Here is a 26,719-nt window from a genome sequence, read left to right as displayed (position 1 = left end):
TTAAAAACTTATTCCTAACATGGGTATTTAAAACATCCAAATGCATTAGTCAAATTCAGAAAATAAAATCAGACTTCTAATAAGATGAATCAGTTTTATGCAATCCTCCCAACTCAGCCTTCTTGGGAAATGAGGTGCCAGGCTACAATACAGTCCCAAACTGGGACTGACTGTATTGACTCTGTAGTCCCAGGTCACCATGCCTGGCTAATTTTTGAATTTTTGGTAAAGACAGGGTTTCGCCTTGTTGCCCAGCCTGGTCTTGAACTCCTAGGCTCAAGCGCTTTGGCCTCCCAAAATGTTGGGATGACAGGCATGAGCTACCTTGACTGGACTTGACAGTCACTTCTTAAATTTTTTTTGAGACAGGGTCTCACTCTGTGGCCCAGACTGGCATCCAGTGGTGTGGTGTGATCTCAGCTCAAAGCAATCTCCTTGTCCCGGGCTCAGGTGATCCTCCTCCCACCTTGGCCTCCGGAGTAGCTGGGACTACAGCCGCATACCACCACGCCTGGCTAATTTTTCTGTTTTAAGTAGAGACGGGGTTTCTCCATGTTGCCCAAGCTGGTCTTAAACTTCTGGGCCTACACGATCCGCCTGGCTTGACATCACATAGTGCTGAGATTACAGGCATAAGCTACCATGCGTGGCCTATGGTCACTTTTTAAAAGCTGCGGTAGCAAGGATCATGACTTTATTTTTGAAACAACATTCTACAAAACCAGAAAGTGCCTTGCTCAATGCATATTTAATGAACTGAATCCTCAAATTTATAGAGCACATATGCTACTTAAATAATTAAATTAGGAAAGTGATTTTTTTCCCAGGTTGTTTTTGGACATATTGAAATATTAAACTTTTAATAAATTCATTAGTAAAATTTTTAGAACAGCAATACACTGGGAGAATAGCTTAACCTAATCAGAACTTGAAATGGGAGGGCAAAGAAAGTTGGGAAACTTGAAATTATATCAATCAGAGACTATATTGAACACCCACCCTTCCCACCTTTCTTTGAGCTCATTCACTAATCAGTCCTGCAATGCTATTAGTAAGTCCATCAGTAATGGTCACGGGTAGAATTTAAGTCTTACTTGAGCCAAATGCATCTTCTTCATTGCTTGGAATCCCCGTACATGTGCCTTTTCAAACCGTTCCATTCTCTCTTGTGCTGCCTGTTTTTGTAGCTCTTCCAATCGTTTAGCTTCCTCTTCAGCAGCCAAATGAGCATCTGGCTAGCAGTCATTAAAAAATTTTAGGCAAAAGTTTTAAAGTGTGAGACAAGCAATAACTAAAAAACAAAACAACCTTGAAATCATGTTTTCTACATATATAAAATTAAATATAAGAAGAGTTATATTTTAAAATTCCCACAATTATCAACGGCATGTATCTATGAAAGTGATTGTTAGTATAAAGTTTTATGAGTTACTCATTTTAAACCAGATTAGGTTATACTCCTCCAAACATATTTCTCCATCACTTTGTAAGAAAAGAAATCTCTTGCTGGGCGTGGTGGCTCATGCCTGTGATTCCAGCACTTTGGGAGGCTGAAGTGGGCGGATCACCTGAGGTCAGACTGTCCAACACGGTGAAACTCTGTCTTTACTAAAAATAGAAAAATCAGCCAGGCATGGTGGTTGTGCACCTAAAATCCCAGCTACTCAGGAGGCTGAGGCAGGAGAATTGCTTGAGCTCGGGAGGCAGAGGTTGCAGTAAGCTAAGATTGTACCACTGCACTCCAGCCTGGGCGACAGGACAAGACTCCGTCTCAAATATAAAAAAAAAAGAAAACCTCAGGCCGGGCGCGGTGGCTCAAGCCTGTAATCCCAGCACTTTGGGAGGCCGAGACGGGTGGATCACGAGGTCAGGAGATCAAGACCATCCTGGCTAACACGGTGAAACCCCGTCTCTACTAAAAAATACAAAAAACTAGCCCGGCGAGGTGGCGGGCGCCTGTAGTCCCAGCTACTCGGGAGGCTGAGGCAGGAGAATGGCCTGAACCCGGGAGGCAGAGCTTGCAGTGAGCTGAGATCCGGCCACTGCACTCTAGCCTGGGCGACAGAGTGAGACTCTGTCTCAAAAAATAAAAAAATAAAAATAAAAAATAATAAAAAAAAGGAAACCTCATTAAAATGACAGTATTGAAAGGTAAATACCCATAAATCTCATTAACATAAATAACACAAAAAAGAGAAAGGGGCACAGAGTCTGGATTTACTTTTTTTTTTTTTTAAAGAGATGAGGTCTTGCTATGTTCACCAGGCTGGTCTCAAGCAATCCTCCCATCTCGGCCTCCAAAAGTGCTGAGATTACAGGAGAAAGCTACCACATCCAGCCTGGATTTACTTTTATTATCTGAATATTCACTTTCAAGTATAGGTAAATATTCTAAATGTAACCAGCAGTAAAAGTCTTTTTCTGTCTTTTGTATGTTGAAATTCTGCCAGCCAGTTGCAACAATTAATGACGACCAAGAAAGCTGTTAACTTCAAGTGTAAGATTATTAAAAATTCTCAAATGGTGAGATAAATAGGTAAAGAGATTGACGGTTAATAAATTAACAAGGAGTACACTGGCCAAACAAATTTATCAAAAATATATCCTCTTTGAGCCACTAAATATTCATGCAAAACTAAATAACATCAGGCAAGACAAAAAAAGTTAGATTAAATCAAAATTATAATCTCTAGAAGTATTTAGTATATCAATATGTATATTAAATAAAATAACCTCTGAGAACAATATTTCAATCCATTTCAGCCATGAGGTTTTCAAGAAAAAAGTTGTTTATGAATTCTTCACATCTCTTGAAGATAAATTAAAAGCAGTATGTCAATTTTGGTAAACCAAAATTTTAAAGAAAGGAAAAATTTCAAAATAGCATACAACATGAATGATAAATATCAGCTCAGATATAAAAAGTCATATAAAGGATATGAATAAAGGGTCAGAGAAAAAGTTAGGGACCACAAACAAATTTTGTTCTTATTGATCATACTTCAAAACAAGATTTGTAATACAGCTTTAGGAAGACAATCCCCTATAGATTTGTGTCAATGTAATTAAAAACATAACCATAAATCTGGTTGAAATAATGTTAGATTCTATTTTCAGTATTTGAAGATCAAAGATATATGAATGATAAATGCTATTAATAAATACATTTCTGTATTTTGCACATCAGATATTTGGACAGAAATCTTTTTAGATATAATAGAGCATGGAAAATCGATGATGAATTTAACTGATTCAGCTGCACTTTTCTGCAGACATTTCTGGGTCTCACCACAAACAATATAGTGAATCTGACTCAAGAAATATTTTCAGAATGCAAAATTCATTTGAAAAAAGTGCTATGTAACTGTCACTGACAAAGAATAGACATGATGAAGGCTATGAATAAGTAATGTAGGACTTTTAAGCATATGATGTTTTGTTTAGTTGTGTGTAGAGGTAGCGAATGTAACAAAACAAAATGTAGACAACTACTGGCTGTAAGTAGGACTACAGCAGGTCACTTTCATAATTCTTCTTCAGCCAAAGATATATATTATGACATACAAGAGATTTTGGAATTACTTTATCAGGATGTTAAAAACACACACACATAGGACAAGACTCCGTCTCAAACATAAAAAAAAAGGAAACCTCAGGCCGGGCGCGGTGGCTCAAGCCTGTAATCCCAGCACACACACACACAATAGCAGCTCTTATGTGCTAAAAAGTCTGACTGAACAAATGAAAGTTTGTTTGCAGAAAGCTGCTAAAGAAAAATACCCAAACATATATGCCAAGAGTGCAAATATTTTTTATATGATACCTGCTATAAAGATCATATCGTTCTCCTCCAGGGAAGATGCTAAAATTATTGTGCATGTGAGCTGAGTGCAGATGAAAATTGAGGTAATTTTATCTTGAAAGCCAAACACATTAATCATCACATTTTAAATCCAAGGTTTAAGGACAGATTTTTCCTAAGTGATGGAGTAAAGCAGCAAATAAAAGAAAATATTCGAATAAGAAGGGGTACAGTAATAAATCTATTTCTGGAAATATTCAGAAATCATATCTCCAAACTACACAAAGCTTTAGTTTGTGGGACCACTTTCATAAAACTGTTAGAAATAAAATTTGTTTGTGGTCCCTAACTTTTTTCTAACCCTTTATCATTGTAACTACTGATCTAATTTTTAAGTCCAAAATTGAAAAGGAGGTAGGTCTTCTAGTTACTATCAAAAAAGAAAGCTTATGGATATTAATTTAATACCAGCAGCACCCTATGCTGATGGAGTTAGGTAAAAAAATAATTCATCATCAATCTTAGTTAAAAGGTAACATCTTTTTAATATCACAAAAATGCAGTGAATAGTACAGCATTTAGCAACAAATTGAAGTTATTGTTCCTACATTATAATGTTGAAAATGAAATAATACTTTACAATTTTAAATAAATCTCAGATTTACTCTTGCATCTTAGAAGTTCATTCTGTGATATTAATTTTAGTTCTTAACTGAATATTGCTTTTAATACCTGCTATTAAGCAGTCAACCAAAATGTGTATTTGTTGCATTCTAAATGCCACAGGAATGCTATAAAATTTATTTTCCTAGTAGCCAAATATATTCAACATGAAAAAAATTAAAACCCCCATTGACACAGAGAAATAGCAATTATAATAACAATATATCATTTGTTACTCTTAAGACTGGCAATAAGTTTTAAAACACAATATTCCGTGCAGACAAAGGTTATGGTAAGGTGGCCATTCTCCTATGTTGTTGATGCTTTTAAAAAGCAATTTAATGATCTGTATCAAATGTTACACAGTTTGGAGCCAATACTTTCTCTTTTAGGAATTTATATATAATCAGAGATGTGGATAAAAATGTGCAAGATAATGATTACTTACAGAAGCAAAAAATAATGATTAAATAAATGGTACGATGAAATATTAAGTGGCTACTAAAAATCATGTTTTGAAAAGTGTGTATATGTTTATATTTAAATAAAAGTTATAATGACTTTATTAAAACATTAACCATATTCCACTTTGATGACAGAACTGGTGTTTTCCCAATAGTTTACACTTATGTGTATAGCTTCAAATTTTTCACAAATAGCATGTAATATTTTATGATTAAAAAAAGCTTTAAAATCTGTTATTTTAAAATATAACCATTTAAATAGCCAACTAGTTTCTTTAATTCATATTAAACCATCATATGCCTGACATAAAAATTCAAAGCATTTAAAAGGTTTTTGATTATTACCAATTGTACAAATTTTGAAATCTGGGAACACCATAATATAATTAAGATATAATTCAATTCAATGCACACAGAAATAATAAATCGAGGGCATGAAGAAACGATAAGTCAATCACCTGTTTTGTGTCTGTCTCTCTACTCACAAAAGTGTGAAGATGGTGGTAGGTAGAACTATTGGTTTTGACTGCAGAAATTCTTTTTACTTCAATGTTCTGGAAACAAGAACATAAAAAAATAGGTTAAAAGCATTAATTTTCACTTAAAGCTGAATCCAATGCAAAAAAAGTTATTTTGTATTTTATTGAGTTATCCGCATCCAAAACATGCTAAAATCTCCTCATAATGAAATCAAATTTTTAGTTAAATTACTTCAAATTTTAATAAAAGTACCAGACTCATCAGTATTTCAAATCATCTTCAAGGTGTCGCTAACTAATCAATGTGCTTTATTCATCTCAATTTTTAAGTTATTTATAGAGAAATTTCATCTTTAAATCTCCTGAATATAGAAGGGCTTATAGGCCATCAAGTGAAATGAAAATCATTTCATTATATTTATAAGAAAACAGCATGCCTCATTATGTCCTTTTCCATATCTAATCACAAAAATTCTACTGTAGTTCACACCAGTCTTATTTTCTCAATGTTTAATGATGTATTTTGAGTTTTGTTCCTGAAACACTTGCCAATGTATTTAAATTACACTTATTCCAGAACAAAACAACTCTCAGAAGAATGACAGTAAACTACCTTCCCCCTTCTCTTTCCTGTATTTTGTAGTAAAGGCAGATTCAACCCATCACAACCTATCACACACTGATGTTAATTAATTAACTGAACTGACAATATTAAGTGCCTACTATGTGTTAAACATTACACAAGGCATTGTGAACGACAATGAGAAATAAAATAAAAGAATGGCTGCTGGCTTCAAGGAGCTCACAGTAACAGTTCTAACAACTAGAAGTTCTAACAATTACACATAAGTTAAATAATAAACCATGCATTTTACAGATAACATGATGAAAACAATATCCAGAAAGAAATGCTAACACTTCTGCTGGATGTCTTCTGTATTATATCCTAGTAGTGAAAAGTTAGCAAAGTCCCTCAACTTTTCTGTCCCTCAGCTTCCTTAAGAAAAGTGGATTTATAGCTATTGCTATACCATATGATTATTGTGACAATTACTGTGAGAATCAATTAATGTATAAAAAGCATTTTTAATTTTTTTAAGGCCTGTTGACAAGGCCACAGTACAGAGGCATGACCATAGCTCACTGCAACTCCTGGGCTCAAGTGATCCTTATGCTTCAGCCTAACATAGCTAGGACTACAGGCATGTACCATCATGCCTGGCTAATTCAATGACATCATGAATGCAACACAGGTTGGGAGGGAGAAAAGTTTAAGTAAGAATAGGTTCAGAATTAACCAGTTTTAGCTATAACATATATGAATGTGGAATTATGAGGAGGACTCAAGTGAAAAGAAACAATATAAAAGACAAGAAGGGGCTGGGCGCGGTGGCTCACACCTGTAATCCCAGCACTTTGGGAGGCCGAGGCAGGTGGATCACTTGAGGTCAGGAGTTCGAGACCAGCCTAGCCAACATGGTAAAACTCCATTTCCTAGCCAACATGGTAAAACTAAAAATACAAAAATTAGCCAGGCATGGTAGCACACACCTGTAATCCCTGCTGCTAGGGAGGCTGAGGCAAGATAACTGCTTGAACCAGGGGTCAGAGGCTGCAATGATGCAAAATGAGCCAAAAGTGTGCCAAGTGTGCCACTGCACTCCAACCTGGGTGACAGAGCAAGACTCTGTCTCAAAACAAACAAACAAACAAAACAAAGAAGGGGGGATTAAGAAAATCCAAGTAAAAGTGAACAGGCTAATGTAAGCAGAATTATTTGAGTAGTTTTTAAGAACATTTTTCTTATCTGAGAAACTTTCTCTTATCTGAGAACTTATTTCTTACCTGAGTAGCTTTTAACAAGTTTTTAAGAACAGAGCCCAGTATTAGCGCTGTTAAAAAGCTGCGGCCAGGCGTTGTGGCTCACACCTGTAATCCCAGCACCTTGGGAGGCCAAGGTAGGCAGATCACTTGATGTCAGGAGTTTGAGACCAGCCTGGTCAACATGGAGAAACCGCTTTTCTACTAGAAATCAACAATTAGCCGGGTATGGTAGCACACACTTGTAATCCCAGCTACTTGGGAGGCTGAGGCAGGAGAATCACTTGAACCCAGGAGGCAAAGGTTGCAGTGAGCCGATCTTACACCACTGCACTCCAGCCTGGGTGACAGAGTACGACTCTGTCTCAAAAAATAAAAAATAAAAAAAAGCTGCACAGGTGATAAATGTACAGCCAAAGTTGAGAATTACCTAGACCAGTCAGAAGATAACTAATTGGCAAGTACCTGGAAATACATCCAGGTATGTACAACAGAGGACCTTATTCAGGGTCTTATCATTCAGGTAAAGAATTAAACTGACCACTAATGAAAACATTAACTAGCATATATATACACATATACATATATATATGAGACAGGGTCTTGCTATGTTTCCCAGGCTGGTCTTGAACTCCTGGGCTCAAGGAATCCGCCCACCTCAGCCTCCTAAGTAGCTGGGATTAAAGGCAGGTGCCACCACACCCAACTTTAACTAGTTAATATTAAAGTTCAGTAAGAAACTGGTCACAAAACAAAAATTCAGACATGGTAGTACACATTAGAATGCTTCACTCTACAAAGAATCTTAGTAGCTGTTAAATCAATGCCTTGAAAAAAATAAACCATAGGACTCTTGACAAGGAAGAACTCTGAAGAAAACAAGTCTCTAAAATTATGTAATTTGATATACAAATGTAATTCAGTTTACACATTTTAAAGCACCAGTACTTCCAGAGTAAAGGCAATTATGTATAGATTGAATTTGGAATCCTCCCAAAATTGGGATCACAATTTGAGATTTCGATTACTATGAATCCTTATTGATTATAACAGGATTTCCAATGAATTGCACCTAAGTTTTTAGTGAAATCAGTCCTTAGCCTGGCAGAATTAGGATGATCTGTTAATAATTTAATCATTCAATTTACTTCCCGTGTTCTATCTTCCAGCCTTAGTTTTGCTCCACACTAACTATTTCTAGCTTTATCTACCCAAGTACAGGACAAAACCAGCTTTCTACACTGCAGTAGCTGACACTGGCTCATGCAGCAATGGAAAACAAGAAAAAAAAATGCCAGGCACTGTGGCACATGCCTGTAGTCACAGCTACTCAGGAAGCAGAAGCAGGAGGACTGCTTTAGCTCAGGAGTTCAAGGCTGCAGTGAGCTATGATGGTGCTGGTGAAGAGTCACTGCACTCTAGCCTGGGAAACACAGTGAGATCCTGTCTCAAACAACAACAACAAAAAAGGTATAAGCAAGGGAAGAATAAAATAAAGCTCATTTTTCTCTTGCATCTGGTATAGATATATGAGAAGTCTTCATAGCATCTCAGGGTTTTCAATACAAACTTCGTTCTTTAACAGACCTATGAAAAGACTGTGGTTGTTTACATTTCTAGACTTTAGTACATAAGTAGTTAACTTCAACAGTTAGCAAGAACTCTGAAGAAGTATATTCATGGGAAGCTAAGTGTCGCAGTAAAAAGATCATGAGTTTTATAGAATTTGACGTTGACATAAACTCTGGTTCTCGCACTTACCTATTAAAGGACTTTGGTTACGTTACTTAAACTCTGACCTTCAATTTTCATCATTTGTTACATGGAAATATCTAACATGCAGGGCTAATGTGATTAAATTAGATACGAATAAAAAAACCTGACACAATTAAGTTCTTACGTACACAAGAAGTATCAATTCTCTTCACCATGTAAACAGCTCTCTCAAAAAATAATATTTTCTTAAATTAACTAAGGAAATACCTTGGTTTGAGAAGACTAAATAGTCTAGGTTTATTTCCTCAGGCTTCTCAGCATTTATATTTTTATCTGCTTGAAGAAACAGTGATACAGATGCATCTATATCCTGTGTATGTGACACAGTGTTCTTATATGGTGCATTTCCCTGGCCCCCAAATACCCCACAACCTAGTTTTTCCCAAACCACAATCCTGTCCCTCCCTTCTATGTGATAAATTCACAACCATCTCAAGACATTCAGAAACACTGCCTTATCCCAAATACCTTTATAGGCTTGGGTAATGGATTTTTCTAAAATAATGCCTTTTAGTGAAACAAGAATGCAGTCACCCAGATCTTATTTATAAGTACCATTTCTCCACTAAAAAGAATCAGGGGTCTTTGGAGATACCAGATACGGGACAGAGTAAATTAAGCCAAGGTCATTTGCTGAGCCACAGAGCAAGGAAATGCTCATGGAGTCACGGGGATGCAAGAAACAACTTCAAGACTCTCCTGCTGACCAAATTTCAGATATTACAAACATCAGTGAGAAGAAAAACAATAATGACTACAATCGAACTATGTAATATTGAGTAAAAAACCTCCACAAGTTAACAGTGATAGTCACAAAAGAGAAAGGAAAAAAAAAAAGCCCATTTACCACCAGTGGCATTGATTATTACACCAACTCTTCACTCTGAAAACTGGCAGAGGGAAAAATGAGGAATATGTCCTGTTTTCTTAAAAGGAACTAGGCTGGGTGCAGTGGCTCACACCTGTAATCCTAGCACTTTGGAAGGCCGAGGTGGGTGGATCATCTGAGGTCAGGAGTTCGAGACCAGCCTGGCCAACATGGTGAAACCTCGTCTCTACTAAAAACACAAAAAGTAGCTGGGCATGGTGGCTGGTGCCTATAATCCCAGCTACCTAGGAGGCTGAGGCAGGAGAATCGCTAGAACCCGGGAGGTGGAGGCTGCAGTGAGCCAAGACTGCACCACTGCATTCCAGCCTGGGTAACAGAGTAAGACTCTGTCTCAAAAGAAAAAAAGAACTAAATAGTTCATGCCTACTGATATAATTCATGCTTGTCAAAGCACTTACAGAGTTTTGTTTGCTTTTTATAAATTTTTGACTTTGGCTTGTTATAAATACTAAGAATTAGTACAAAGATAATCAAAAGGCATCATGGATAATGTATTGCCTGGCTTTTATCGTGTCACTTTGTACTGAGGGAGTGACTGAAATACGACTTTTACGTCTCAATTTTGTTGGATCAAATGTTACATGGTAGATAGCTCAACGTAAAAACGCAGGAAGTCTGACAAACTGAAAGGCCTAAGAAGTGAATATCTGCTACTTATGTTTATACAGAATATACTTGTATATACAACTATATTAGACATCCCTGTATTTGTGGGTTTACTTCTACTTAATTTTTCAGGTAAAAATAACTAGGTAATTTTGACAATCATCCAAATAGCCATTTCAATAACTGTAACAAGCTAATGTGGAGAACAAATATTTTGAAAATTTTCTGCTTTAATTACATTTTTTAAAACAAGCTTCAAATCACAAAAGCACACATTTTACTCCCATAAAAAATAGATCCCTCTTTGTAATTTATAACATTGTTTTCCTCTTTTCTTTTTAAAAATCACACCTGGATACTTTATAATCTTATGCATATTTATTAACTTAACTGAAACTTAATTTATCTGTAAAATATCGACCATTTAAAGTAAGCCAAACTCAGAGTGTGGGAAAGTCTTGAGGACAAATAGTCTAATAAATAGTCCCAATAAATAAATAAAGGGTATTTTTTCAAAAGGCAGAATTATTAAAAGTTTTTTCGAAACCAAAACCATTATAGTTTTCCAAACAACAAAATTTTTTTGATATCATTGAGGAAGGGTGAACAAATACTGGGTATTAAATAATATTGGAAACAATATTAGTATTATACTAAGAAAAAAGTCCTTATACATCAGAGATACACACTAAAGTATTTACAGGTGAAATGATATCTAGAATTATTTTAAAATACTCGATATATTCCTGTAAAAGTTTTTAATTGTACAAGAAGACTTGTACAATTAAGTTTAAGTGGTAGTCATTCTGACCTCCAGTGAATTATAACAGTAAAGAATCATGACCTAGTTCCTCTTAATACTCGAACTCACCTCAAAAAGAGTTGGAGGAGGAGGTGGCAGACTTGTAATTTTGGCTGATCTCTCTTTTTCCACAAGCAGTGCTTCCTTTCGAGCTTTTATATGCCTTAAGAAACAAGAGATGTCATCAATTAATCTACCAGTGATAATATTACAGTACAACTCTCTGGGTTAAAAATATACAAGTCATAGGCTCAAGAAATCCTCTAGTCTGATTCCACAGCCTCAGTAAGCTTTACATGTGTAAAGAGTCTGTACACATGTTAAGAAAATGTTTAGAAATTGAGAGAGGCCTATCTAAAGACAGAAAGCTCTATGGTGGGTACCAACCCAAGAAACTTACAATGTTCTTTAGAGTGAAAAAAAACCGAGAAATTTTGTTAAAAATGGCCATTGCTAACTAGTAACAGGGCCCTTAATTTTTCACTTTCCTTCACTCATATTTCCTGTGAATGGCCCTTTAATTTTTACAACATGCAAAAAATACTGATGACTTCCAGAGTCTACAACCTTTTTTAATGTTCTTAATCACATCAATTTTTATTTCATGTTTACATCAGAGACAGACATTGGTTAACATGCATTCTGAACTAGCCATACATTTCTTCAGAAACTTAGTAACTGCTGCTGAACTCAAACTACAACTAGAAAAGAAAGCTCATTAGTTATTATGTTCACCTAAGCAAATCACTCCCTCCCCAGCATTATTTTTAAATCAAGTTTAACAAATGCAATGAATATGCTACTGTGATGATGTTTAATATTTGCTTACACAGTATCCTATGTACCCTCTACTTTCAACCATGTTAGCTTCAGTTGAGATTATAGTAAAAATTATTACTTTACCAGGTTTTTTGTTTCATTAATATTTCTTTTTTATTTTTCTGTACTTTCAGGGCTTCTTTATGCCTCAAATCTGCTTTTCTTTTCCTTTCTGCTGCCTGCTGTGCCAGAGCATCCAAATCAGGTTCCTAAAAATATACATTACTTAAAATGTCATGTTAAACAAGAATAACAGAAATGTATCTCGTTTGATGTCAGAAGTGATTTATCAATTTTGTCATCTTCTGTCTACAAACTATAGCAGTGTTTCCCAGAGCATGATAACAGCACCAGTGATGATATGCCATATTAGGGGGGAAAAACACAAACATTTTAATGTAAAGTTAATGCAATCAATTAACCTATTATTACAAAAATATAAATAGGATATCGAACTACTTAGGACATGGTTAAAGTAAGTAATAAAAGAGTCCATCTAAATTAAAATGTCAAATATATAGTGATATAGGTAGTTTCCCAGTAAGGGCAAAAATTGTGGACATGGTATTCAAATGACAGAGGTTTGGGAAACACTGCACTAAGGCACGAAGTGAATGTGGCACACATAAAACCACAAAAATCTGAGTCAGAACTTAACGGCTATTACTAAAAACACAGGCTAAAACCAAGCACCATGAAACAGACTGCCACAATCTTTAAGATAGTTTCTTCCTCACTAGTTGTTATCAAAGATTTACTTTTTTTGTAATTAGCCTGTTTATTGTATGTGACTGATTCTGGGACTGTAGTATTTCCACATCATAAATCACAATAAATCAAAATAATGGGGCAGACTTACCATGAGTTTCTGAAAGTCATCAAAAAATGTTTGCTATTAGTAAATGAAATCCAAATGTATATACATTCAAACCACATGTTTAAGGGAAATATACTGAAATGAGAAATCTGAATTTGCCCCACCAAATCTCTCTAAAATGCCTGAGATGGACAACTTCTGATTCAGAAGATTATTATTTCCCCAGATAGAGGAGTACTGGAAGAGAATAATGCTAATTTAAACATCATAGGAAGACCAATTTTGTTTGACATGGATTTTACTTGAAATAACCCTTAGTAAGAAATGAGCCTATTATTCACAAATTCCATTAAATTTATAAAAAAGCTCAAGCTGCCCCAAAGAAATTCAATACATGAAAATGTTATCAGAAAAGCATTCAACAACTATAATTTACTTTTGACTAATATTACTGCCACAACTGGGTAGTCAAATAAGATCTCACATTTTCTTTGGCCTGTCGATGTCCCTCTCCCATACTTCTCAAACTTGCCAAATACAGTTTTTCCAAGTTCTGTATTTTCTGAGTTTGTGATTCTTCCCATTCTGCCCTTAGCTCCTCTGCCAAACGTGTAAATTGTTGATTTCTCCTCTGTTTTATGTCTTCTCTTATCTGTAAGGCGATATCTCTTTCTTGTTCTCGAACCTAAAGAATGTGTATTTAACAGGTTATATGAAAGGAAGTTCACTTAAACTTTTTTGAAAAGCTATTTGGAAACAGGAACTCAAATGAATTCTCTTAAGTCTGTCAACTCTCCTTGATACTCATCTTGTATTAGATAAGGACTATTTAAAGCAGAAAATCTGAGTGAATGTACAAAAAGTAAAAATCTCAAGACTATATCTAATGTCTCCTAACTGATAGCTTTTATTCAGCACCCACTCCCAAAAGGACGGCCATTATCACTCTAATAACCTATAAAAGCTAAAGTGATAAATATGATTCAACAAAATCTATAGCCCAGAGTATAGATAGAGCCAGGTGAGAACTCCATTTCTGTTGTACATCATCTCTGATTCTAGACAGAACGGTACCTGAAACATACTTCACCAAGACTTTAAAAACACTTCTAGAAAAGGGTTATCTACAATTTCCTGATAAATTTGTTTCAGCAGCTAATAATCTTTCCAATTAGTGTTCTTCAGTCATTTAAGCTTCCTGTTATCAATTAGACCATTTTTAAAAAAGATAAAGAGCAATTTTCAATATTTGAGTCAAATAATACCTATCTTCCAACTCTTCTACAATCTGGCTCAGCCTGTTTTTCAAGTGTTCCAAAACTAGTTAATACCGAAGAACCAGGGCTCTTGCATACCCAGACGAGGTTTTTAAATATAACATTTAGAACATTCTAATGTAAAAGAATACAAGTAATTTGAGGAAGAAAGGAATTTAAAACTTTATTCCAAATAAGTCATACCTGTAGCAATCTTAGTTTTCGTCTTCTTTCATAATCTTCCTTCAAAATGAAGGCTTCCTCATTAGGACTCAATCTCAGCTTGCGAGCATTCACAACTTTTCTTTTCATTTCTGTGTACTTCATGTATGACAACTCTGAATTTAAAAAGGAAAATGTCTACAAAAATAATGTAACATTAAAATAGGGCAGCAAAGATTAGAATTTTGTTGTTTTGTTTTTTTTTTGAGACAGTCTCGCTCTGTCACCCAGGTTGGAGTGCAGTGGTATGATCTCAGCTTACTGTAACCTCTGCCTCCCGCTTTCAAGCAATTCTCATGCCTCAGCCTCCAGGGTAGCTGGGATTACAGGTGCCCGCCACCATGCCTGGCTAATTTTTGTATTTTTAGTAGAGATGGGGTTTCACCATGTTGGCCAGGATGGCTCGAACTTCTGGCCTCCAGTGATCCACCTGCCTCGGCTTTCCAAAGTGCTGGGATTACAGGCATGAGCCACCATGTCTGGCGGGAATAATTTTTAAAATTCGTGTTAATATTTTTGATATTTAAAGGTTTATATACACGCAAGGAAAATTTGAGTAAATGAAGTCCAACTTATTTACAAACAGCAATTATAAATTCACACTTAGATCAGTGATACTCAGAAGGGTGGGAACGGGGAAATGAAGACTGAGTCAGAATTACTCAGGAAAGTTTTCTCCCGTCTATAGCAGATTGTCTACCTTGCGTATCTGGACCTGACTTATTGCTGGGTAGCATTTCCAGAGGTTACTGAGCTTAAATGTGAAAAAGCACAAAGACCTAAAAAGATGTTAGCATAGAATAAATGTTTTCAAAACTACAATTTGATACTTTAGAACTTCTATAACTTGTTCATAACTAGCAAAGTTGCTACAATTTCAAGGGTTCTTCGTTCCTAGACTCAGCTCCCAGTCTACTGTATATAACTTGATCACCAAGCGTCATTGTTGCCTCATGAAATCACATCAATCCCATGTTCTATATTCTACAGTAAACAATTCTTCAATAATTATAGTGATGCAAGTTTTACATGAATGACCTGCTCGGCGGTATCAAGTGTTTAGGTTTCCAGATCTATTATTCTTTTCCTTTTTTTTTTGAGATGGAGTCTCATTCTGTTGCCCAGATTGGAGTGCAATGATACGATCTCGGCTCACCACAACCTCTGTCTCCTGAGTTCAAGTGATTCTCCTGCCTCAGCCTCCTGAGTAGCTGGGATTACAGGCACGCGCCACCACACCCAACTAATTTTTGTATTTTTAGCAGAGACAGGATTTTACCATGTTGGCCAGGCTGGCCTCGAACTCCTGACCTAAAGTGATCCACCTGCCTCGGCCTCCCCAATTACTGGGATTATAGGTGTGAGCCACCACGCCCGGCCCAGATCTATTCTTCTGTTGCTACTGTTCACACCCGGTGTTCTCTCTCTCCTCCCTAGGTTATAACATGCTTCTTTTTGGGGGAACGAGACAGAAAGAAATGGAATAAATATGAGAATCTATAGTTCTATAATTTGAATACCCACCTCAGGTAATTCTGATATTAACTGGCTCCCATTACTGCCATTTCCAAAAAATTAGACACTTTACATCAGTACACGACCATTTTATCTGAGACAAGTCAACATTTCTCAGGTCTCCCTCACAACGACCAGGCAGGCAATCTGTTACTGAATATTTACATCTTTCTGAAGCTGGCTTAAGCCCTCCTTCTTCTACGAAGCTGTCCTCTGATAATTCCTGTTCCAATTTCCCACTCCTGATTTGCCCACCTCTAATACATTATTACCTGTACATTCAGATGTGGACAAATTTTATGGTGTCTTGGTATTATCTCCTGTAGTTTTTCACAAATTACAGTTTGCTCTTTCTAGTTAGATTCCTAACAACTGAAGGACAGTGGTTATGGGTTTTTTAATAAAAATTTTAATATTCAATTAAATTTAATAAATAACTACCAGGTAATATTTCACATACTATGGATGGACAATGTTTTCAACCAGGTGTAAACATAATGGGGCTAGGAGACTGTGGGGTTACCTAACAGGGACTAATACCTTTCCAGTGACTTCTCCATCAGAATGTAAGCTCATGAGGGCAGAATGGACTTATTCACCATTTTATGTCCATAGCCTAAAAACAGTGTCTTGCCCATAGGTAGTTATTTCAGTAAGTGTGTTGACTGAATGAATGACTCAATAAGTTAATTCATGTAAAGTGCTACAGAGCTATATGCAATCATCACTATCTTCAGTAAGACTCTAATGCCAAAAAGGAGGAACTGCTTGCATTAAAAAATCTTTTAATGCATCCTTCTCATCTAATATTCACACGGCTTTGGTAAAAGTAACTAAAGTACTGATTATATTTTTCACGCTATACATGAAGAAACAAGGTCTCTTGGGTTAAAGGACTTTCCCTGAGTGACAACATCTAGTGGCAGAGCCAAGGGAAGAATCTGGTTTCCTTATTCCAAATGGCTCCTAACTTTCCAACACACAAAAACGTGGAGTGGCGAAAATTTTATTTCAGCTGTGGTTGAGAGTGAGACTTTAAAAAACAGAAAAGAATTTAACAAAGAAGAAAAAGGAACAAGATTAATCCTCACAATGTATCTTTATTATTTTGTCTGAAGGTCTAAGAATTCACTCATATTTAAATAATTAAGACTAATTCCTAATGAATCTCATAGACATAATATCACTGAATTTTTAAAAAGCCAGACGCAAAAGAGTACAATAAAATTGATTTATATAAAGTTCAAAAACAAGCAGAACTAATCCATGAGAGGTAAAAATAAAGTTGCCTTACTGGAGGTTACTGACTCGGAGATGGCACAAAGAAGGTTGCTGGGGTACTGAAAATATTCTATATTTTGATCTGTATGATGGTTTACACAGGTGTATACGTATGTAAAAATTCCTCAAATGGTATACCCAGATGTGTGTTTTATTCTTATACTTTAATATACGAGGAAAAAACCCTAATATTTCAGATTTTGAATATTCATTACTTCATCTCAGAGGATTATCGAAAAACATACATACATTTTATTATTTTTAAGCTCCTAAAATGCGATAGAATAACTGTTTCCTCTTGTGTATAATTTTTAAATTTTTAAAACTTTTTATTTGGAAATTTCAGGCTTAGAATTCTCATTTGCCCTTTCAAAATCTGAATAGTAACACTGGCACAATATTTTTTACAGTATTCAATTTTTGTCAGTTATCACATTAATGTCTGTTTTCTGGACCAGGAGCCAATCCAAGGATAACACATTGCATTTGTTGCTGTGGAACTGTGGGTCATCTAAAAAGCAGATGCTAAGATGGGAGTCAACCTGCAAATATTTTCAGACTTCAATGTAAGTCTGACACTGAACGGAGGGAAGTAACAATGGGTAGACCCCTCTTAGCCATGCACTATAAGAAAGGTTCAGCAAGACCTGTGGGAGATCCTCAGGAACAGGCCTGCCACTGTCAGTGGCTAGGAGCAGCCCATAGGAAGCACGGCCTCAGTGCAAATGGAGATTTCAGAATGCAGGGGATTAAGATATGTGAGTTACATTCTCATAATGCCAACGTTATTATGTCTCCCTTAATCTGGGACAGTTTCTCAGTTTGGTCTTCAAGACCTTGTCATTTTTGAAAATACTGGCCAAGTACTTTGTTGAATGTCCCTCCATTTAGATTTGTCTAATATTCTATGATTAAACTGAGGTTATGTATTTTTTGGCAAGAACACCACAGAACTGATTACGCACCTTTCTCAGTGCACTGCTATCAAGAGGTAAATGATGCTGAATTTTGGTCACTTGGTTAAGATGATGTCCACCAAGTTTCTCCTCTGTAGTTATTACTTTTCCTTTATAAGTATCTCATGAAGACAGAGTGGAGGCTACAGAAACACGCTTTTCATCATACTTTTGCCCAATGACTTTAGTGTCCACTGATGACTTGTCTGAAACAACTACTGTTGTGTTTACCAAATAGTATTATTTCCATTATTCCTTCTACAATTATCAATCGGAGTCCTGCTGTAAGGAAGTTTTCCCTGCTGCCCCATTTACTTGTTTATTAATTATTTATTCTTAGTAACACGGATTTTTAAATTCTACATTTTATTACTATCCAACATTGAAGATGATACTATTTATCTTGCAAGATGTCGTCCTGAGGATTAAATGGCTCCTGGTACATAGTAATCACAAAATTAACACTAAACTTGGAAGATCTGGGTTCAAGACCCAACACTGACACTCATTAGCAGGAAGATACTAGCCAAGTCATTTAAGTCGCTTTGTTCTCGTTTTCTTAAACTGTATAAAGGGAATAATAATATCTGCCCCAACAGGTTTGTTCCGACGTGATTTAGCGTGAAGTCTTCAAATACACTCTAAGTATTAAGGACTCAAAAGTTCACCATTGTTTTAAAAGCTGAGTTTGGGACACGATTGAATAACTGAGAGATTAATGTGGCAGACACCAAAAGAGAGCGCGCTCTCTGCATGAAACGATTCCAGGGAAGGCTCTTAACAACTACCAGGTGGCAGGCCATGGCCGCGGGTGATCTGGGGGAAGCGCCCCTCCCCCGGCACGGAAGCGCCGGGACAGGAGAGGCTGCGGGGAAGCTCGCGCGACCAGACCCTAGGAGAGCGCGCAAAGCCTCTCGCACTGAGCTGCCGGGTCTGGGCCGGACACTCCTTACAGCCGCCAGCCCGACCGCGGGCAGGGCCCACGGCCTGCGGAGCCTGAGAAACGCGGGCCGTACCTGCGTTCGCAACAAGGCGCCTTCCTGGGATCCCCTTCCTTCGGAGCACAATCCCAGCTCCTGGACCTCGGGGAGCCGCGCTCCTACGGGGCGACTGGGAAGCCGGCGCGTCCATCACTCACCTGAGAACCCGGAGCCTGGACACAGTAGCCGCAGCTCAGAGCAAGCCGACCTGGTAAGCTCCTGCCCATCAGCTGCCCAGCAGCCGTTTCTGCGCCTGCGGGAGAGCCATCGCCGAGCCGCCGTCACTTCCGTCATTCAAACCGCCCGCCAATGGCGGGACTAAACCGCGGGAATAGGCCCGGTCCCGCCTTCCTCGGGGGCAGCCTGGAAGGCCGCGCGGTGTTAAAACCCCGCGCCCCGCGCACGCGCACAGGCACGCGTCAGTCCCAGCCTGCGTAGGGGCCCATTATTTGTCACACCTGTTGGGCTTTGACGTTTTCCCCTCTGGGCCGCGCTCGGTGACTCGCGCCTGTAATCCCAGCACTTTGGGAGGCCGAGGCGGGGGGATCGCTTGAGCCCAAGAGTTCAAGACCAAGTCCTTTTAAAAACATGGTGAAGGCCGGGCGTGGTGGCCCACGCCTGTAGTCTCAGCACTTTGGGAGGCTGAGGCGGGCGGATCACAAGGTCAGGAGATCGAGACCATCCTGGCTAAGACGGTGAAACCCTGTCTCTGCTAAAAATGCAAAAAAAAAAAAAAATTAGCCGGGCGTGGTGGCAGGCGCCTGTAGTCCCAGCTACTCGGGAGGTTGAGGCAGGAGAATGGCGTGAACCCAGGAGGCGGAGGTTGTAGTGAGCCGAGATCGAGATCGCGCCACTGCATTCCAGCCTGGGCGACAGAGACTTCGTCTCAAAAAAACAAAAAAAACCATGGTGAAACCTCATCTTTACAAAAAATACAGCAACAACAAAAATTAGCCAGGCGTGGTGGTGGGCGCCTGTAATCCTAGCTACTGGGGAGGCTGAGGCAGGAGAATCGCTTGAACCCAGGAGGCGGAGGTTGCAGTGAGCCGAGATCTCGCCAGTACTGCACTCCAGCCTGGGCGACAGAGCCAAAGCCTGCCTTAAAAAGTGCAGAGCCATGAGGGTGACTTTTGTTTTAAGGCCCCATCATGAAGGTATCTTGGGATATGCATCCTTTTCTGTACTGACTACGGAATTCATTGGTACTATTATGTGCAGTTAATGTCTTATAGCTTTCATTTATGGCCTCCAGCTCATAACAACAATGAGCCTTTATGTTACCCTGTGCCTCCAGAGGTCCAACGCACGGAGAGCACCTCACGGATTTATCTGCTGTAAATAACCAATAATCAGGTGATGAGCACAGGTTAATATTTATTGAGTATCTGTTATGTGCGGAGTACATTATGTTAGGTGCAGGGGAGACAAGGGTGAATGGATTACGATGCCTGTACTAGATTTTGCAGTCTGGATCATGGGGGTTAAACATATCAGGAATCGAAGGATTAAAAATGGGGGATGGGGATGGGAAGTTGCTGACACGATCAGATTTGGCTGCACTGTGGAGAAAAGGTCAGAGGGAGTGAAGACAGAAGGCCGGATACTACTGCAGGAAGTGAAAGAGAATAGCAGTGAGAATGGAGAGAAGTGGGTAGATTGCATAGGAAGCCAGACATCAGGAATTGGTGGTTACCTGGTTATGGGAGGCAAAAGAGGAGAAAACAAGGGTGATGCCCAAGTCCCAGATACCTAGCACCTGGGTAGACAGTGATACCATCCTCCTGGAACACACAGGAAGAGAACCAGGAGGGAGAAGTAATGAGTTACACTTTGAATATTTTGAATTTGAGCTGTTTATGAGATATCTAGACAAAGGAGGCATTTCAGAAACTTAGGACACAAAATTAGCAGTACTTGACAAACAATTGCATGTGAGATTGAGAGAAATGGGAAAGTGAAGTTAATTTCATATGCCACTAGCTTGGGTAGCAGTGTTGATTCTTGATTGTAAAGGGAGAAATCAAAAATGGGAGTTAAGTGGGCAAGGTGATGAGCCAAGCTCTGTGTATATTGAACTTCATGTGCCTGTAGAACATCCAGTGATGTACTATAAGCAGATGAATACATTGGTAGATACCCCACAGAAAGAACTAGGCTAAGCATAAAGGGATTTCCTTGTTATATGAGTAATAACAAAAGCCAGTGGAATGGATGAGATCACTTAGGGAGAATTTGCAGAGTGAGAAGAGCAATGAGCAAAGAACCAAACTCCGAGGAACACCAAAACTTAAAGGGATGGAGTTGGAGGAAGGAACTGTCAAGTACGGGAAGAAATAATGTGATTCCATCTCAGATTTACAGATCAGGATACTGAGTTGCAGAGAGGTTCAGCAACTTGGCCAAGGGCACATTTAAGTCAAGGGTGAACCAGGACTAGAATTCACGTTTCCCTCCCAAATATTAGAGTTCTTCTCAGCGTCTCTCCCCGTTTCCTGTCACATTTATCTTGAAGAATAATTATATTCATTTTAAACATTTTTCAGCATCCTCCATATAGACACAGAGATACTCTTCCACACCCAATAAAACATGTGCATATTATTTCATGCCTTGGGCTAAGTTTAGGGCCTGGACATGGGTTCCTGCACATGCTGCCCCATGGCACTTAGGAGTTCTTATTGAAATGAGCTGTTTATAGGGCTCTCTATTGATTACATTCTAAGTTCCTTGAGAACGAGGAGTGCACTTTGTTCAGTTGCCTGGCATAAATGAACAAAGCTGAATAGATGAACAAATTATATGCTTTACTTCCTCAACCTGCATCCTGGGCAGAAATTCTACACTTGGAGATTTTGAATCGAGGCTTGTTCTGTTTTTAATAGAAGGCAGTGAGGAATCAAAGCCCTAGTGGGCTTAGAGTCAGAGCATCTGGCTTAGCATTACCACAGATACTTTGTAGCCATGGGACCTCGATCAATTGCTGCCAACCAAACCAACCTGGAATGTCCAACATGGGTCACTTACTATGGCTGGCAGTTGATATTGGCTGGCAGCTGAGAGCTCAGCTGGAACTCTTGACTGGAGTGTCCACTCATGTGGACATCTCTATGTAGATTGGACATCTCACTCCATGGTGGCTGGTTTGGAGAGGCAGCATCTTAAGAGTGACCGTTCGCAGAGAAAGAAAGTGGAAACTGCAAGTCCTTTAAACGGTGAGGCAGAGAATGAGTTGTAGTAAGTCGTACCACATTTTATGGGTTAAGTAACATGGAGCCAGCCCAGATTCAAGTGACAGGGAAATGAACTCTGTCTCTCAATGGAGGCAGTGACAAAGAATTTGTAGCCATCTTAATCCACCACTATTTCTTAGTAATATTTCCTCTCCCCTCTCTATAGGGTGGTTGTGAGACTCAAAAGGCATGAATCATATGAGGGCACTTTGTAAACTCTAGAGGGGTATACACATACTAGGTAGTTTAGCAGTTATTTTATTTTTTTTTCTGTCCAGCACCTTTCTCTCCTCCTCTGGTACAGACCCAGACCTCTAGGCCACAGGTAGGCATATGACACAGACTGGACAAATCGCAGTTCTTGTTTCCATTGCCATTGTGACCAAAGGAGGTTTGGGTGCATGACCTAATCGGGGCAATCAGAGTATTTCACAGGAATTGGCATTGGAGACAGCAGAGACAAATATTTTCCTCTCTGGGCTCATGTTAGGAGGGAAACCTGGAGCTTTCCCAGGTGGTCCCCCACAAGCTGGTCTGAGAGAATGAATGTGACAGCAAGGAGCGCAGAGAGAGAATTCGGATAGTGTTCAAGTCCCTGGATCTAGCCATCCCTGAGGTCAGTATGCCTGCCTATTCTGTAGCAAACTGGTAGCAGCCATTCAATCTTTTACTGAAGCTGCTTTGAATGAGAATTTCTATTTTTTTTTGCAAGTTAAGAAGGACTGTAGATTTTTATTTAAATTCTCATAGACAAACAAATTTGGATGTCTTGGGAGATAGTATAGAATAATGTTTAAGATCTTGGCTGAGCGCAGTGGCTCACACCTATAATCCCAGCACTTTGGAAGGCTGACGCAGGAAGATTGTTTGAGCCCAGGAGTTTGAGACCAACCTGGGAAACATAGGGAGACTCAATCTCTACAAACATATTTAAAAATTAGCCGGGTATGGTGGTATGCACCTGTAGTCCCAGCTATTTGGGAGACTGAGGTGGGAGGATAGCTTGAGCCGAGGAGGTCAAGGCGGCAGTGAGCTGTGATTGTGCCACTGCAGAAAGTAACGTTTGGGCAACTGAGTGAGACTCTGTCTGAAAAATAAAAATGTTACATAGAGTTCTTCCAAATGGATTTAAATTTCTGGCTAACTCTGTGACTTTGTGCTAGTTACTAGACTTCTTTAAAAGTCTGTTTCCTCATCTCTTAAAGAGATGAAGTAAAAGTACTCAGAAGGTTCTTGTGAGGTTTAAAGCTCTTAAAACAATGTCTGGCACAACATGTGCAATAAATGTTATCTTTTTTGGCTTTTATTTTAATACATTCATTTTAGAATACAAGAGAGGGAAAAAAACCCAAACTCTTAAATGTGTTGATTGGTGTTTTGAATTTGATTTTTTTTTTTTTTTTTTTTTTTTTTTTTGGTAGAGATGGGCTGTTGCTTTGTTGCCCACATTGGTTTCAACTCCTGAACTCAAGTGATCCTCCCACCTTGGCCTCCCAAAGTGCTGTGATGACAGGCATGAGCCACCACACCCGGCCTGGTTTGATTTTTAATTCAGATTTTTTTTGTAGAGTTTAGGCCTAGGAAGAGGTATGTATATTTAGTTTCTAGCATTGTTAACCTATTGAGAATGAACATCAATAACCAGTGATCAAGAGGGAGAATTGTCCTCAGCAGTAATGACATTAGTGTCACTGGTTTCTGTGTAATGCTGCCACTCTTCAAAATGCAACTGAAGCCATTTAGGATTGGAACAGTTTAAGATGTTTCTCTGGTGGCAAGGATTTCACTGTTTCATCTTTATCCACATCCAATATAAGTAAATGATATTTAAGTGGGGAGGAACCCTCAATAATTCTTATGTATAAAAGCCAGAAAACACGGGGATCTCTGCAAGAACAAAAGTAATCAAAGAACTTCCATCTGATCATCTGCTAACTGCTCCCTTTCTTCACAATATACACACCACAGGAGCTTAACAAGTGACAGTATCTCAGGAGAATAATTTAGAGCCACCACCAGGAGTGAGATTAAGAGTGCCAGGCAGGAGAGGAAGGATGGGCTGAGAAAAACTTTTAAAAGCTGTAAATATTTTTTAAAGGTATAGGGTAGGGGTTGAGCCAAGGAATTGAGCCACTTGCTTAAAGACAGTAAGAAACAAGGGAGATAATAGGGAAATTCACTGGTTCTGTTCTATCTTTTAAATCTTTCCCAGCACATTGCTAATATGCTGCATATCAAAAATACTAATACCTGTTAAGACATAAGTTTGTAGGGTTTGAGTTTCATGCTTAAAGAGAGAGAGAGAAGTCTAGATAAAAAGAAAAAAAAAAAAGGAAATCATACATAACCGAAAAAAGTACATAGCTATTGAGGAGGCTTGGGTAGGTTGGGGAAGAGTTTTGAAGATGTGTGTTTGAACATCTACTTGACCAACAGTTAACCTCCCAAGCTCAATCTCTATTTATAAAATAGGGATAAAAATACCAAACATTTATTAGGCACCATGTGTGCCAGAAATATTAATACCTACCCTATCTCAGAGTAGTTGTAAAGATTACATTTTAAAATTTTGCGTTGTAAAGATCAAATAGAAAATTTGTAAATATCTTACATAGAAACATATAAATAACTATAAACGATCCTCCTATGATTTGGCCACCAGTCCAGACTCAGGGCAGGTCACTGCCACGCCACCATTTCTTTGTTTCTGCCATTTCACTCACTTGAACTAATCCAGGTTACAGAGAACAAGAACATCAATCAGTTCTGTTTACTTAGCATTCTCTTTGTCCAAAATTATTTTCATTTACCCGTGAACATAACTGTAACCTACACCCTTGCTACCCAAAGGGTGGTCCAAGGACCAGCAGTGTTGGCATCACCTGGAGCTTGTTAGGAATGCAGACTCTGAGGCTTCTCCCCAAACCTGCTGAATCAGAATCTGTGTTTTAACTAGATGTGCAGGCAATTTGTATACACATTAAAGTTTGAGAAACACTGTTCTACACAAATCCCTCTATGAGGTAAATAAGCTCGATGCTGTACTAGACATTTTGGAATCAACAGGTGAATTGGTGATATTTCCTAATCACAAGCTTAGTTTTCTGACTGCATTATAACAGATCCCTCAGTATCAGTCTCCTAGGTACAGATCTTATCTCTTTGAGTTACTATGATGTATTGTTGTTCAAAGGAAATTTTGTCTCTTCAGCTTCCTCCCTTTCAGTATTATCTACACATCTGCTCCGGCCTCAGACACTCTGGGGGTGGTTCTCTTCAGTTGTCTCCTTGCATTTTTGCTTTTCCCTCCTCGGGCAGAGTATCTTATTTCCACCCCAAACATTCTCTCTCTCCTTTCTTAAAAATTGTAAAGACTTCCTTTAATAGTTTGCTATGGCTGCCATAACAAAGTCCTGCAAACTGAGTGACTTAAACACCAGGTATTAATTATCTCACAATTCTGGAGGCTAGAAGTATGAGATCAAAGTGTCTGTTGGCAGGACCATATTCCCTCTTAAGATATTAGGGAAGGGTCTGTTCTAAGCCTCCTGGCTTCTGGTAGTTCCTTGACTTGTAGATGTGTCATCCCAATATCTGGCTTCAGCTTCAGATGCTGTTCTCCGTGTGTGTGTGTGTGTGTGTGTGTGTGTATGTGTCCAAATTTCCCCTTTTTCTAAGGACACCAGTCATATTGAGTTTGGGGCCCACTCTACTCTAGTATAATCTCATCTTTAATTACATCTGCAGTGATCCTATTTCCAAACAAAGTCACATGCAGAGGTGCTGGGGCTTGAGATTTCAACATATGGTTTCCTGGGGAACACAGTTAACTCCTAACACTTCCTCCTGAAGCTAGTGCAAGGATTGTGAAGTACTTGAAACAACTCCATTTGTTCATATAACTCCCAACTCAGGATTTCGCAGTATAAAATCATAATATTTTGCATGGGCAAAGTAGGCGGGAATATTTGCTTCTTATTAGTGTGGAATTACTGTTGTGTGACTCCAAGTGTTGCCCACATCTTCCTAGCATGCCTGCTGTGCTGCTGGCTTATAATGTGAGCTTCTCTATGAAAGGATGATTCCTGAGAGCATCAAGCTAAGTATGCACTGATAAGTAGTGAGATAAAAATGCCCTTCCCTTCATTTCTGCAGATCTAAAACCTCCCAATCTTTCAAGGCTAATGTTGTCCTACGAATTTTAATGTCTACCATTTTATTGAGTCCTTAAGTAGCCTGGTATTACTTGGCTCAAGTGACAGAGCTGGGGTTTTTATCCAGACATTTCTAACAGTAAAGTCCATACCCTTCCCATTCCTTTCTGCTCATCCCACTGTATTT

General features: G+C 38.5%; 2 protein-coding genes across 13 annotated transcripts in view; one reads left to right on the top strand and one right to left on the bottom strand.

Moving 5' to 3' along the window:
• LOC105484349 (centrosomal protein 295) overlaps window positions 1–19,481 on the bottom strand; it is a 70,240-nt gene extending 50,759 nt beyond the window's left edge. For 3 of the 7 annotated variants that reach the window (XM_024793618.2, XM_024793621.2, XM_024793619.2), the window contains exons 1-7: window positions 19,307–19,481; window positions 14,399–14,532; window positions 13,423–13,623; window positions 12,206–12,330; window positions 11,372–11,465; window positions 5,388–5,483; window positions 1,095–1,235 (exon numbers count right to left, since the gene is read on the bottom strand). In XM_024793618.2, the coding sequence (XP_024649386.2) occupies window positions 1,095–1,235; window positions 5,388–5,483; window positions 11,372–11,465; window positions 12,206–12,330; window positions 13,423–13,623; window positions 14,399–14,532; window positions 19,307–19,442 (927 nt within the window). In that variant the 5' untranslated portion in view covers window positions 19,443–19,481. Of the gene's footprint in view, window positions 1–1,094; window positions 1,236–5,387; window positions 5,484–11,371; window positions 11,466–12,205; window positions 12,331–13,422; window positions 13,624–14,398; window positions 14,533–19,306 lie in introns of those variants that run through there. The other 4 variants (XM_024793616.2, XM_024793617.2, XM_011745873.3 and 1 more) reach the window with 2 other exon arrangements.
• The window catches only part of LOC105484354 (uncharacterized), a 350,064-nt gene continuing 342,562 nt past the window's right edge, over window positions 19,218–26,719 (top strand). Inside the window, exon 1 of one of the 6 annotated variants that reach the window (XR_011610987.1) lies at window positions 19,218–19,359. The gene's annotated coding sequence lies outside the window, so the exon portion shown is untranslated. Of the gene's footprint in view, window positions 19,360–22,186; window positions 22,995–26,719 lie in introns of those variants that run through there. The other 5 variants (XR_011610983.1, XR_003018651.2, XR_011610985.1 and 2 more) reach the window with 5 other exon arrangements.

The sequence above is a fragment of the Macaca nemestrina genome, chromosome 12 (genome assembly GCF_043159975.1).
Source record: "Macaca nemestrina isolate mMacNem1 chromosome 12, mMacNem.hap1, whole genome shotgun sequence".
NCBI classification, from domain to species: domain Eukaryota; kingdom Metazoa; phylum Chordata; class Mammalia; order Primates; family Cercopithecidae; genus Macaca; species Macaca nemestrina.
Note: the sequence above shows the minus strand (reverse complement) of the source record. Positions and strands in the feature narration are given on the sequence as shown.